Raw genomic sequence first — 14,097 nt, forward strand, 5'->3', positions numbered from 1 at the left:
CATATTTCACGGTGCGCCTACCATGGGCCATGGCCCTGAGGATTGAGCGCATCGGAGCCCTCCAGCCAACCCAGCTCATGGGCAGAGGCCAGGGCTGTGGGGGCCCGAGACTGAGATCACCTGGGAAGTGGCAGAGAGCCAGAATTCCAAGTCACCTTGGCTCCAGAGCCATCCGAGAGGAAACCTCAAGGACTAGCAGCAATGTGCCGGTTCCAAGGACCAGGCGGTGGGTGAGAGAACGAACTCTGGAACCTGGCCGCTGGGGTGCACCGGGCAGTGAGGTGACCTGAGTCTCGCAGCCTCTGCCCCCTGAGGGGGACAGGGAAAGCACATGCAGAGGAGTGTGCCAGAATCCTGGGAGATGAACACTGACAGCTCTTGGCACAGGGCAAGTGTTTGCTCAAGGTCTCCCTTCGCATTCCTTTCCCATCCTGCCTGGCTTCCTGTCCATCCCTCTTCTCTGCTGGTTCTGTGATAACGGTCTTCAACCTCCGCTTCACGGGCTGGTGCCACTACCACACGTAGAAAGGTAGAAAATCCTGGGTCTACCTGCTTGCTGAAGAACACAGCACTCTAAGATCTCTTTCCCCACTGTTAAATGATAAGTGCTGAATTATGTTCCCTAATCTAGGGTCTGGCTTTACCACAGATTAGCCATTACTTGGTCTGCAATTAAGCATTCTGCAAAGGATGTTATTTTGACAAGAGGGATTTTCAAGCGCTCCCAGGCCTCTTGAGCACTGCTGGGTGTGGCCCTTTAAAAAAAATTCTAGAAGAGGGGCTGGAGCAATAGCACAGCCGGTAGGGCATTTGCCTTGCACGCGGCCAACCTGAGTTCGATTCCCAGCATCCCATATGGTCCCCCGAGCACTGCCAGGAATGATTCCTGAGTGCAGAACCAGGAGTAACCCCTGAGCATCACTGGGTGTGACCCAAAAAGCGAAAAAAAAAATCTAGAAGAGGGTTTTCCTCCTTACCATCCTAGGGAATGTGCAGATGAAACAAAGCAGGTACATACTAGAAGGCTATTCTGGAGCTCTATGCCTTCCACTTCTGTAACTGTAACTGCTAGAGAGTGTGGACGGCAGTAATGGCCAACGGTCCTGGTGTGAATCTCGCCGTCTCACTCCTCCACCCCCTTGTGAGGACCCTCCTGTTGACCCTAGAAAGGGCACCACCATTGAGGCTGGCTCAGGCCCAATCTGACAAACTCCTGGGGATGAGGGCACGAGGGCCACTCTTGAGGAACTCCACCCGAATGTATGGCGCTAACTGGACTTTTCTCTTGGAAGCGTTTCCGAAATTTAAATTTTGTGACGGCTGCTGAAGGAAACTTTTGTGTGGGACTTTCTCAGCCACAGGCTTGGTCTCTTCCAGAGAGCCACAGTGCCTCCATGTGGACAACTTGGCCTCAGTGTCCTTGCCTCACCTAGCGCACTAGTCCCCCAGGACTCAAGCTTCCCTCTGCACCCTCGGACGTCTTCTGAGCTCAGTCCTGGGCACTAACCCCACTCTAACTGACGTCACACCTCACTCCAGAGGGTCCCCATGAGACACTCACCTTTGGTTCTGCGGAATGAAACTTTGCCCTTAGTCTTTTTATTTTGGGGGTGGGGGGGGGTCACACCCAGTGATGCTCAGAGGTTACTCCTGGCTCTGCACTCAGGTATTACTCCTGGTGGTGCTCAGGGGACCATATGGGATGGAGGGAGAGGGGGGACAGATTGAACCAGGCCCTGCTCAGGCCCTGCCTTTAGTCTTTATGGGCTTTTGGAATCTGTGGTAGACCTCCCCTTCTACCCGCACCCCAATATACTACAATTAGACCATCAGCTCTGTGGGGTCAGAAGCTTCCTCTCACTGTGCTCCTGGACCCAGGACTGAGCACACGGCCAGAAGCAAATACACAATGAATACATAATGAAGGAGTCAGTGGATGGACAGATCGAGTGGAAGAAATGATTCCACAGGGCCCATCTTTCACGACTCTTTCAATACTCCTTCAGTGTGCCCCCCACCCCTGCAAAGAATCAAACTAATACCTGCTATAGATACAGATCCTGAAACTGCTTTTTAAAATTATCCTTGTTTCAAGTTCAGAGAATGCTGCAAAACATCAATGCTTCAAAACATTTTAGTGTCTAAAATATATTTTGATAATGAACATAATGTACATTTTTTCATTATTCCTATCCTTTGAGCCTGATCTTATTTCTATAGCATATGAACAGTTTTTAAAAAACAACTTTGTTACCTATTATGAAGGTTAATTGAAAGTCTAAAATTTCCCTTGGATTTTTCTGGGGTGGAGTGGGATGAATGGTAGTCACCTGTGTCGGGGTTTTTTTTTGTTTTATTGTGGATTTCTTTTTTTTGTTTTTTACTTCTACTGTTCCAGCACAACTGTCTCTAGAAGTGATTTTTTTTTTTTTTCAGTTTTTGGGCCACACTCCATGATACTCGGGGGTTACTCCTGACTCTGTACTTACGAATCACTCCTAACAGTGCTTGGGGGACCACATGGGATGCTGGGGATGAAACCTGGGTTAGCCATGTGCAAGGCAAGTGCCCCACCTGCCATATTATCGCTCCAGCCCCTAACAGTTTATTTTACTGTAATTTCCCCTAATAGCTTATTTTATAGTAATTTATAATGACTATTTTATAACATTAACAATAAAACTTGCTCACTTAAGGCTCTTAGCCTTGTATCCTGTTCTTAATATTCTCTTTTGCCTGAATCTACTGTGGTCCACGAACATTTGAAAAATGCCCTATTTTTACTTCTATGTCTTTTTTCCCTTGATAAAAGTTTTCAAATAAATAATGCATTGCTGACTTCTGCTTTTGAACATGGTCTGAAGTTCTCTAATTTATTAGAACTGCATATGCTGCCATTAATTGTGGTATAGTTTCTTTGGCCTAGTTCATGCGATCTGTGTTTTGTTATAGGAACTACTCTTCCTTCTTCTACCCTGAAATAAGTCTGAGATATAAACAGGTTCTATTTCCATCAGTGACTAGCAACAACTACCCTTCAAAAACGAAGTCTCTTATGGGCCTGAGGAAATAGCTCAAAAGGATGAAGCAGGGGCTGGAACAATAGCTCAGCTGGTAGGGCATTTGCCTTGCATGCAGCCGACCTGGGTTCAATTCCCAGCATCCCATATGGTCCCCTGAGCACCGCCAGGGGTAATTCCTGAGTGCATGAGCCAGGAGTAAACCCTATACATTACCTGGTGTGACTCCACCTCCCCCCCCCCCCAAAAAAAAAGGCTCACAGCCCCAATGACAGTCCAGGCACAACATGGTGCCTGAGCACTCCTGGGTGTGGTTCTCCCAACCCCAGAGCCATTGGGCCCCACCGCTGCTGCCCCCAGTCAGGGCACTAAAACATCAGATCCACAGAGCCAGGCCTGGTATTACTGGAAGCAGCCACAGCTGCCCTGGACACTGCGTGGATGGCTGCCCCTTACAGACACAAAACCAAGTCTCATTTTATGCTGTAAAACGTCTTGGCACACAGTGAGAGAAACAGCACAGCAGATATGGGATTTGCCTTGCACGTGGCCAACCTGGGTTGATCCCCAGCACCACATACAGTTCGAATTCCCCGAGCACTGCCAGGAGTGATGCCTAAACACAGGGCCAGGAGTCAGCCCTGAGCACCACCAGGCATGGTGCAAACACCATAACACAAAAATCTCCGATAGACCTTTGTGAGCAGTCTGAGTAATAAGCATCAGGGGCCCTCCTGGAAAAGGAAGATGAGGCAGGATCTCGGTTTCTTCCATGTTCACACAGTTCCGTGAGGGCGAGGGGGTCCCTGAGAACTGCTAGGATGACTCTCTGCTGCTAATGGCAGCACCTGGTGGGGTGAGAGGCCAGGAGACAGGCTCCTCATCAGCCCCAGGGAGCAGAATGTGCTCCCCCATCCCTCCTCCTCCTCCATGGCTGACACAGTTCTCCATGACGACCAAGTTTTTCTGGAGGAAGTAGGTGAGGCTGAGGTCAACACGGCTTTGAGTTCCTTGAGGCTGCACGGGGGACTGCTCAGCGCCCAGGTGGCTGAAGCCTCGAGGAACCGGGTGACAGGCACCCACCACCACTATCACCACCACCCCGCCCCAAGCCTGTGTGGCCCGTGCTTCAGGCCCAGGCCCTGGGGGGTCGCAGCCTGGGGGGTTTCTTACCTCAAACTGGATCAGCACCGTCCCGCTCTCCAGGCCCTTCTTCAGCTCTTCCATGGAGCCCTCCAGAGTGTCCCCACCCTCCGGACACGTGGGGAAAATGGCCTCCGGGAAAAGCTGGCTCAGCTCCTCTTCGGATTTGATGTCAGAGAGTGAGCGGACAACTGTGGTGGGGAGGGAAGAGCGCAGATGGTGACACTGGTTTGGTGGGGGGGGGGGGGGGGCACAGTCCGAGCTTCCTGCAGAAGGGCAAGCGCGAGACACCCGAACGCCGATGTCTGAAACAGCTCATTACATGATTAAGCGCACGGGAACCGTTTCCACCAGAGACACGACTGCTTGCTCAACGATTCAATACGTGCTAATTATACAGAATGACATACTAATCTTTCTGGTTAGTTCTAAATGATAGTGTTTGGTACTTGGAGGCTCTTGCCGAAGGTGAAAGGAAGGTAAAACGGGGTTTTGAAGAAATCGTGTGGGGCCGGAGCACACACCAGGGATAGTGGTATACAAGGGGTACAGTGTCACAGTGCCCACCTTGCATGCAGAGGACCAGGTTCGATCTTTGGCACCCCGATGGTCCCCAGAGCGCCACTAGGATTGGGCAGGAGTGATAATACAGCGGGTAGAGCATTTGCCATGTACGTAGAGGACTTGGGTTTGATTTCTGGCACCTCATAATGTCTCCTGAGCCCGGCCAAGAGTGCTCGCCAAGCGCAGAGACAGTAGTAACCCCCAAACACTGCTGGTTGTGACCCATACCCACATCTTTTCTCTTAGCCCTCGCTCTTTCACGGGGTTCATTTGCCCTCCCCATCGGCTCTTTCTTGGGCCCCTGCCATCAGAGGCTCTTCCCTAGGCCTTTTCTGGAACCCCGGGTCCCTGTCTCCCAGAGCTCAATCCATTTCTAGCTCAGGGCCACTTTTCGTGTGGGCTTCCCCATCACAATGCCCAGCTGACATCTCCTCCGTGTCGCAGCTCCCCGTCTTCACTCCCAATCTCCTCCACGACAGCCTCAGGAAGGAGAGGTACCCGGGATGCCTGAGTCCTGCCCCGGGTTGCACGGTCTTTCCTCTCTAGTCTCAGACTAGCTTCTTTCTGTCCACTAGCACCTCCTTCCCCAATCTCCCAAACTGTAAACCGGGGGCCTCTCAGAGTCTGGCCCTCTTGCCGAGAGGAAAGTCACCCCCTTTATCCCAGCGTCTCCGACAGCTCTCCTGCCCTCACAAGAACGTGGAAGAAGGAGAAGAACAACGTTCAGGCTTCACCAGAGTTGACTTCATCCCCACAGTTCTGAAGCGCCCATCACTGTCCCCATTGTGCCGAGGAGGAAACCGACTCTGAGGACAAGTACGCAGTCCAAAGTGACCAGCTCTGGAGGGACAGACGAGGAATTCTGTACACTTCTGTCTGATGCTTGAAGACCACAGTTCTTTTCACTGACCACCACAGCTCCGCTCGGGGGCTATTTTTGCGAATTCTGTAACTACCACGCCAGATGCTGGCTTACTTAACTCTCTGGCTCACGTAAATCAACTCGCATTTCTACTGATTCCATTTCCTGGGTTTCTTGTTTGTTTTGTTTTTTTGCAGGGTCAGGGATCGAACCCAGGACCTTACCCATGCAGGGCAAGGGCTCCACCACGGAGTTATTATTCTAAAAGCGAACTTACGACCATTTCCACGCTATAAACTAGTTGGCATTACCCCTTTCGCTCTGCCTCTAGACCTGCAATTTTCTCACCTCAGACAGGTGCAACTTCAGGCAGTGGGGTCAGTGGGGAATGGCCCAACGCTCTCCCCAGACCCCCTGAGACAGCCAGGACACTGTGCTCTTCCAGCTGCCACTCACTGGATTCCTTCGGTTCACACTCTCCTGCAACCCTGCCAATCACAGAGCAGCAGGGGATACCCACTGCCCCGCTCTGTGATTCGGTTTCCCCCTTGCCTCTCTCAGGGGGAGGGGGGCTGTGCATGCAGTCACAGCATGAGAGGTGGTAGGGACACTTATGTGAGGGGTTGGCATGGGGCGGAGCAGGAATACCCATTTCTTGCACAGCTGACCGCCTACTGTGTGCTGAGCCTGGCCCCAGGGTTCTGAATGTCCAGGAATCCGGGAAGGCCCAATAAGGCCTCAAGAAATGGAGGTTGGGGTGAGTTGGCTCTGGACTAGGAGTTTCACCGGGCAGAGGGAAAGCGGGGTGCAGGACTGTGCGGTGCTGCCGACGTCCCGCGAGGCCAGAATGGAGTTATGGGGTTCCCACCTGTCCTCAGCATGTGAAAGCTGGACAGGAATCGTTGAGGGAGTGCTGAGCTGATTTGGCAACAAGAGTAAGGGCCTCACAGCCAACCAAGGACCAGGAATCACTTGGATGCCACCAGCGCCTTGTGAGACTGGAACTACATTTACTTCCTGTGGTTCTAAGAACACACAAAGAATGTCCTACGCAGGGAGCAGGAGCAGAGGCAGAACCATCACCACCGAGGCCACTGAACAAGAAAGATCCAACAAGATCAAATGCCCCGGAGTAAAAATGCCGCCTGGCGCTTGGGAAATGGCTGCAAAAGCACGTGTCTGCAGAACCAGGTGGCTAAGAGAGGACTGTGGGCCTGGGAGGGCCAAGGTGGGTGCTGCCCACCTGGCAGAGACAGGCCAGGGAGAGCCGAACCCCGGGCAGGCAGACAGTCTGCTTTTCAAGTGAGAAGTCAGATATTCAGGTTGTTAGGTTAAATTTCTGATTTGGGGGCCACACCCAGCTATGCTCAGGGGTCACCCCCTGCAAGCTCAGGGGACTACAGGGGGTACCAGAGATTGAACCGGGGTCAGCTGCATGCAAGCCAAGCACCCTACCTGCTAAACTATATCGCTCCGGCCCTGTGAAGTTAAAATCCTCAACTTCCAAATAATGGTTTTAAGTTGAATGTTTTCATAACCTGGGACCAGAACAGTGTTGTGGCATTCGCCTAGCATGTGGAAGACCCTGGCATGATCCCCGACACCACCTATGCTCTCCGCAGACCTACCAGGAGTGCTCCCTTTGCATAGAGTTAGGAGTAAGCCTGAGTCATATGTGCAAAAGAAAAAAAATAAAATCTCATTAAAAAAATTTCAAAACAAACAAAAAAACCCAGGAACCAATTGTGCCAAGACAGCTTCCCCCTGCCCCTTCTTAGGTCCTTACCTTTCCTCCGGATCACCAGGACGAGCTCCCGCGTGTGGGACTCCCTGCTGGCCTTGATGAACATCACCACCTGGTCATGGGTGTGCTCTGAGATGTCCCGGCCATTGATTAACACGATTTGATCCCCTTCGTTCAGCTTAGGATCGCAGGTGTCTGCCTGGGAGCGGGGCAGAGGAGTTCCTTCTGTGACTCTAACACAGTCCCGAGGGGGTAGGGGGCAGGGGGCAAGGAGCTGAGGGTCCCTGTGCTCAGACGCAGGGGACTATGTCCAGGCTCACCACTCCTTCCCCAGGCATGGCTGTTGTTACACTCATACCCACTGCTCTGAGGACAGACACAGTGGCCCAGTATGGGTTGGAAAGCCACAGATCAGAAGCCTTGGCCATTTCAGAACAAGGCTAAGAAAAGGCACGTTCTTCACGGCAGCCGGCCCGACGGAGAAAGTCATCGCCCAAGAGAGGCGGCACCCATTACGGAGAGAAGGGGAGCCTGAAAGGAGACACATGCGGGCCCCTGGACTCAAAGAGGCAATGGACAGTCAGAAGCAAACCTGAAGCTTTAACAAAGTCCAGCTTATGGGCCAGAGCGATAGAACAGGCACGAGGCTGACCCAGGTTCAATCCTCAGCATCCCATATGGTTTCCTGAGCACCACCAGCAGTTAATTCCTGAGTGCGGAGTCAGGAGGAACCCCTGAGTTTGACCCCAAAACAAAGCAAACAACAAAAGACTTCAAAGTCAGACTCCTTCGGGCCAGGGCTAGTACAGGGGTTAAGGTGCTTGATCCCTGGCACCATACGTAAGGCTCCCTGAGCCCTGTTAAGAGTGATCCCTGAGAATGCCCTGCCACAGAGGCAGGGTGGGATGGGGGTGGGGGTGGGGAGTGGGAGGGATACTGGGATGCGTGGTGGTGGAGAATGGGCACTGGTGGAGGGATGGGTACTGTTATACTCATTGTATAATTGAAACCCAAGCACAAACATTTGTCAGTCTACAACTGTACCTCATGGTGTTTCACTAATAAAAAAAAACAAAGAATGATCCCTGAGTACAGAGCAGGAGTAAGCCCTGAGCACAAGTCATCAAAAGCAAACAAACAAACAAAACCCCCCAAAATAATCCCATCCAGTACCTCTTAGAAAGCACACGCATTCTTTGATGTCCTATTGCTTTAAGGAAAAAAAGGGAAAAAAGAAACACAAAAAACAATCTCCAGAGAAGGCCAAGACAGAGGGCTGGGGTGGGGGAAGGGGAAGGGCGAGGACTTGGTCCACAGGAGCAGAGGAGCAGAGCCAGGCCTGCTTTCTGCCCTGGAGCATCACTCCTACCATCCCAGGGCCCATCCCCCAGGGCGGCTGCAGATGTTGCTGCAGGAACTCGCTCCCTGGGTGGGGTGAAGGGCAAAACATACCGCTGCTGCACTGGTTTCAGGCAGGCTTTGGGCAACAGGGCTCTTGGCATCCTGAGCCTCGGGGGCATATGGGGGGAGAGGGAGAGAGGGAGAGAAGGAGAAGGAGAGGGAAAGAGGGACAGATAGAGGGAGAGGGAGAGAGAGCGAGAGGGAGAGAGGGAAGAGAGGGAGGAGAGGGAGGAGAGGGAGAGAGGGAGAGAGGAGAGAGGGGGGAGAGGGAGAGAGAGAGAAGGAGAAGGAGAGAGAAAGAGGGACAGATAGAGGGAGAGGGAGAGAGAGCGAGAGGGAGAGAGGGAGGAGAGGGAGAGAGGGAGGAGAGGGAGGGGGGAGGGAGCGCGAGGGAAAGGGGGAGAGGGAGAGGGAGGGAGAGAGGGAGAGTGGGGGGGAGAGAGAAAAAGAGAGAGAGAGAGAGAGAGAGAGAGAGAGAGGAAGACACTGGTGCTGTCAAGACAGGTTCAGGAGAAAACATGCGGTGAAGACAGTGGAACGGGTTCACTTACAGGCGACTCTGGGTTGATCCTTGATACCACGAGAGGCATCTTTTGATCCACTCCTCCCTGGAAACACATTAAATTCAAACAGACACGGAGTCATTCACTGCCACAGCAGTACCGACGGGTTGGTGGAGGGGAGGGGGGCTGTGACATCCTTGAGCCTACACACATCCTAAGACACAGCAACCTTGAACAATTTCCCACTCCAGTCCCCTGACCCCTGGGTTCTAGCAGGCTGCACAGAAGGCCGCTGGGGAGCCTCGCTCTCGTGTGGGAGAGATAGTACAGTGGGTAAGGCATCTGCCTTGCACGCAGTGACCCGGGTTCTATCCCCAGCACTACACATGGTCCCGAGCCTACCCTGAGCACAGATTAATGTGTCTCCCTACCAAAAAAATATTATATATATATATATATATATATATATATATATAAAGCTTCACGCCACTGTATCTCCAAAGCCTATCAACTTGAGACACTTGCAGAAAGCAACGCTTCTTTTAAAAAAGGCTCACAGGGACTGGAGCGATAGTACAGCGGGTAGGATGTTTGCCTTGCACATGGCCAACCCAGGTTTGATTCCCAGCATCCCATATGGTCCCCTGAGCACGGCCTGGAGTAATTCCTGAGAGCAAAGCCAGGAGTAACCCCTGTGCATCGCCGGCTGTGACCCAACAGGCAAAAATAAGATAAAATAAAACAATAAAAAAGGCTCGTAGGGTTTGGACATAGTAGAGTAAGTGAGGCCCTTGCCTTGTACATGGTGAACAGGGTTCAGTCCCTGGCAATGCACAGGGTCCCCCAAACACGGCCAGGAATGATCACTGAGCACAGCCAGGTTGGGTCACCTCCCCCCACCCCAGCACCAAAGGGCACAGAGGCTTGAGAGAAGGGCGGGTTCTGGAAATGCCTGGAAGAGATGCCATAGGGGGAGCTTCCAGTGGAGAGGAGCCCGAATGTGCCACGGGGCCCTGACCTCCACCTTGGGGAGCAGGAGGAGGGAAGGCTGGGGGAAGCCCAGACCACTGGCCCTCCCTAAGCTCTGCAGCTGAGTTGCTGAAACCCTGGGTCGCTTACCAGGACACCCAAACATGCAGGTGCCAAAAAAAAAAAAAAAAAAATCTGGCCACGGCTGATTTCTGAATGTGTGCCGACCCAAAATTAGGGGGGTGTCTGACAGAGGACTCTGCTGCCCTTGGTTCAGTCACCTCAGCCACCAAGTTGCCACGAAATATTTTGTGAGTGGATGTGTCCATGTGCCCACATAGTCCTTCTTACAGAAACAGATGGACGTGGGCCCTGGATCCACAGTGGGTGGAGTGTAGCTCTGCTCCTGCAGACGCCACAAGGTGCTGGCCCTGCTTACAGCACTGCCCCTGAATGGTTCTTGTCAGTGCCAGCTCTGCCGTGGGCTTCTCCATCTTTCTCTTTATTCGCTTCCTGGGCCTCATCTAGCAGTGCTCAGGGGCTATTCTTGATTCTGCACTTGGGGGATTTTCAGGGGACCATATGCAGTATCAGGGATCAAACCGGAACTGCTGCCAATGAGGTAACATCTTAACGCCCCCCCCCCCCCCGCCGTGTTCTCTCTCCAGCCAACCTCTCCCCGTCAGCTGTATATCCACATCTCTCTAAAATGGTCTGACCATCTCAGTATCTGTACTGAAAACCATAATGCCAAAAAGTAGAGCGAGGGTAAGAAGGAAAGTGCCTGCCATAGAGGCAGGGGGTGGGGTGCGGTGGGGGTGGCAGGAGGGTCACTGGGATCATTGGTGGTGGGAAGGTACGCTGGTGGATGGAATGGGTTTTTGACCACTGTACGACTGAAACTCAGTTGTGAAAGCTTTGTAACTGTATCTCATGGTGATTCAATGAAAATACAATTAAATAGGCTCACCCACCTCGCCCCTTCTCATGAGAACTCAACAGAGAGACAGTAAATGCAGAGCCAACGCCGGGCACTTGAAGTAGGGTCTTGCTATGGCCATGGGGCAAGACCCTCAGTTCTGAGGGCTGAATCTCGGGGTGGGGGCCCACTGGCCCAGAGCTTACTTCTGAGCTCTGAACTTCTTGATGAACCTGCCCCCACCTACCTTAAGGTTGAATCCGAACTTCCCGTCTTCATCTGGTGTGATGCGGATTAAGACTAAGCAGCTGTCTCCGTTATCATTCTGGAAAGTGACGGGAAGCGGTCAGTCGCCCTCCCCAGGAGACGGGGAACGGGTGCTGTCCAGATGCCAGAACTCAGGGCCCACGAGATGCCTCCACACGGAGGGTCTGTGCCCTCCCTCACCTTGTCGCAGTAGTACTGGCCGGAGTCCTCAGTGGAGCCCCCTTTGGTCACCCTGTGGAAGTCGTCTAAGAACTGTGGGTCGACGCCATCAGAGGAGCAAGAGCCTGGAGCATTTGAGGACGGAGACACAGAACTGGATGACTTCTGGGTTGGGCAGCTTTGCGGTGGGTGGCTCTCGGACACACTCCTTCAGCGTGGGGAAGGAGGAGATATTTTAATCGTTGGGTTCATGGGCTGTCCGAGCTCACATTACCGATTACCAGGGTTTGCCAGCCCAGGCCTGCCCCCCATCCTTAGAACCTTAGAGGAGCTTCAATGGGCAGCCCCCAAAGCACTGGCCTGCCCAATGTCTGCAGGCCAGCCCGACCCCAGCTCTGGACAAAATAGGCCCAATGTGGGCCTTGTGGGGGGAAGGGCAGGAGGGCAGGACACATCTGAGCGCTGCCGGCAATGAAGTTCCCTTCCCAGCTAAAAAGGGCAAGGGGAGCTGGAAGGGGGAGTGTGCCCAGAGACTCTGGGGCTTGGATGACGGGACCAGCCTCGGGCAGGTAAGTTCACAGGCACACCTGCTCCATCCTCTCCGCATGCGCCAGCCCTGGTCCAGAGACTCCCAGTTGAATCCCAAAATGGATTAGTGCCACACAGAGATGTCTCTGGAATCCAACCATTTACAATCGCAGCCACGTGAGCTCTCATGATATTCAAAATGAGCCATGGAAAAGAAATTATCTAGCACCTGCCCCTGGCAGGTAGGCTTGAATGGTAGTGGGAAAATTCGAGCAAAACATAACGCCCAAAGTTAGAGAGTATTGGGGAAATTGTCTGCCATAGAGGCAGGGTGAGGACTGGGATAGGGGGTGGGGCGGATACTGGGGACACTGGTGGTGGAAAATGTCCACTGGTGGAGGGACGGGTGCTCCATCATTATACGGCTGAATCTCAAACATGAAAGTTTTGTAACTCTCACAGTGATACAATAAAAAAAAAAAAGTAATGTGGAGTTCATGCCCAATTCGATCAGCTTAATCAACGGCTGACCAAATAGCAGTACTCCTACATTTTTTTTTTTGTTTTGGTTATGTGTGTCCTCCTAGAGCTAATGGAAACAGATTCCCAAAGGGGAACTTTATTTTGGTAAAGAAAATTTCTGAAGGGGCTCCGAGTCATTCTTTTCTGGAAAGACAGCAGTCAGACGAGTAAACTTAGGACAAGACAACTCTGGACTATTCCTTCCTTATAACCCGATCCAGCTTCCATGGTGTGGTTAAAACAACAAGCAAACAAACAAACAAAAAAATCAACAGTGTGAGCAGTGCAGCAACTAGCCCAGGTCCAGTTTTGATAATGGAATAAATATTTTTTTTTTTGTGGGAGAGGCTTGAGCCATAAGTGGCGGCAGTGCTCTGAGCTTCGTCCGTCCTGGCTCTGAGCTTAGGGGTCACTCCTGGCAGTGCCAGGATTGGCCATGTGCCAGGCAAGCATCTTAAGCCCCGTCCTAGCTCTCTGGCCCTGGGATTAATACTTTATCAGCACCAACATCACTGAGTGTGGGGCCTCGCCTCCCCAGAGCCCACCGTTTCCTCAGCAGGGCCCACTGTTTTTCCTTAACAAAATTTGACACAAGCGTCTCATTCATTTCCAAGCCAAGCCAGGCATGTTCTGAAGACCAGACTCCCGCTCTCACCAATGGGGGGAATCCCACCCTACCCCTCAGACACCCACACTCAATTTCCTCTGGAGGCAGAGGCCTGCCAAAGACACTTTAGGAAGCCGCAGCATGGGGGGTTTGCCTCACATCCACCCCTCACTGCCTCATTCTCACCTCACAGCGCCAAGGGGAGGCGAGAGGAGGAGAGGAGGCAAATCCTGGCAGCCGAGAGAGCCGCCGCCTGTACCGCCTCTCACGAAACCTGGTCTCAGGTCCCCTCCAGGGGCCTCTGCAGGAAAACAGTGCTCCCGCTTCCGCAGGGGTTCCAATGGCCTTACTTAAAATACAGAATCTGTGTCATGTTCACACAGCATGAGTCAGAGTCTCAATTTATTCGAATAAAAGAACTAAGCGACAGATTGGCTGAGAAAACTAATTTACAATGCAAGAGAAGAGTCTGGCCTTAACAGTTTTCAAATTGCTGACTGGAGGACAGGGTTATGGAGAGGAAGGCGCTTGAGAGAGTAGGTGTTTCTGATTCATTCATTTCTTCATCTGTTGGTTCTTCGGGGCTGCAGGCTGTGGGGGTCAGGGACTACTCCTGCTTCTGTACTTAGGACTGACGCTGTGCTTGGGGGACCACACAGGGCCAGCCACACGCAAGCCACACGCCTTGCCTCCTGCACTGTCTCTCCGCTCCCAAGAGAAGATATTTTAGAATTGAACTTGTATGTTAGTGTTACATTTTCAGAGGGAGATGAAGAGAATTTAATTTAATGAAAAGAAGATAAAATATCCGCCTTAGGATGTGTGTGTGTGTGTGTGTGTGTGCGCGCGCGCGCTAATCCAAGGCAAGGGTAAACAGGGGTCAGGAGGA

At 52.4% G+C, this 14,097-nt stretch overlaps 1 protein-coding gene across 1 annotated transcript in view; it reads right to left on the reverse strand.

The window, feature by feature from the left end:
- PTPN3 (protein tyrosine phosphatase non-receptor type 3) overlaps nt 1–14,097 on the reverse strand; it is an 86,858-nt gene that overhangs the window by 20,240 nt on the left and 52,521 nt on the right. Inside the window, exons 14-18 of the mRNA XM_056117018.1 lie at nt 11,573–11,759; nt 11,373–11,450; nt 9,286–9,342; nt 7,376–7,532; nt 4,194–4,354 (exon numbers count right to left, since the gene is read on the reverse strand). Of these exons, the coding sequence (XP_055972993.1) occupies nt 4,194–4,354; nt 7,376–7,532; nt 9,286–9,342; nt 11,373–11,450; nt 11,573–11,759 (640 nt within the window). The remainder of the gene's footprint in view (nt 1–4,193; nt 4,355–7,375; nt 7,533–9,285; nt 9,343–11,372; nt 11,451–11,572; nt 11,760–14,097) is intronic.

The sequence above is a fragment of the Sorex fumeus genome, unplaced genomic scaffold, assembly GCF_029834395.1.
Source record: "Sorex fumeus unplaced genomic scaffold, SorFum_2.1 ptg000034l, whole genome shotgun sequence".
Lineage (NCBI taxonomy): Eukaryota > Metazoa > Chordata > Mammalia > Eulipotyphla > Soricidae > Sorex > Sorex fumeus.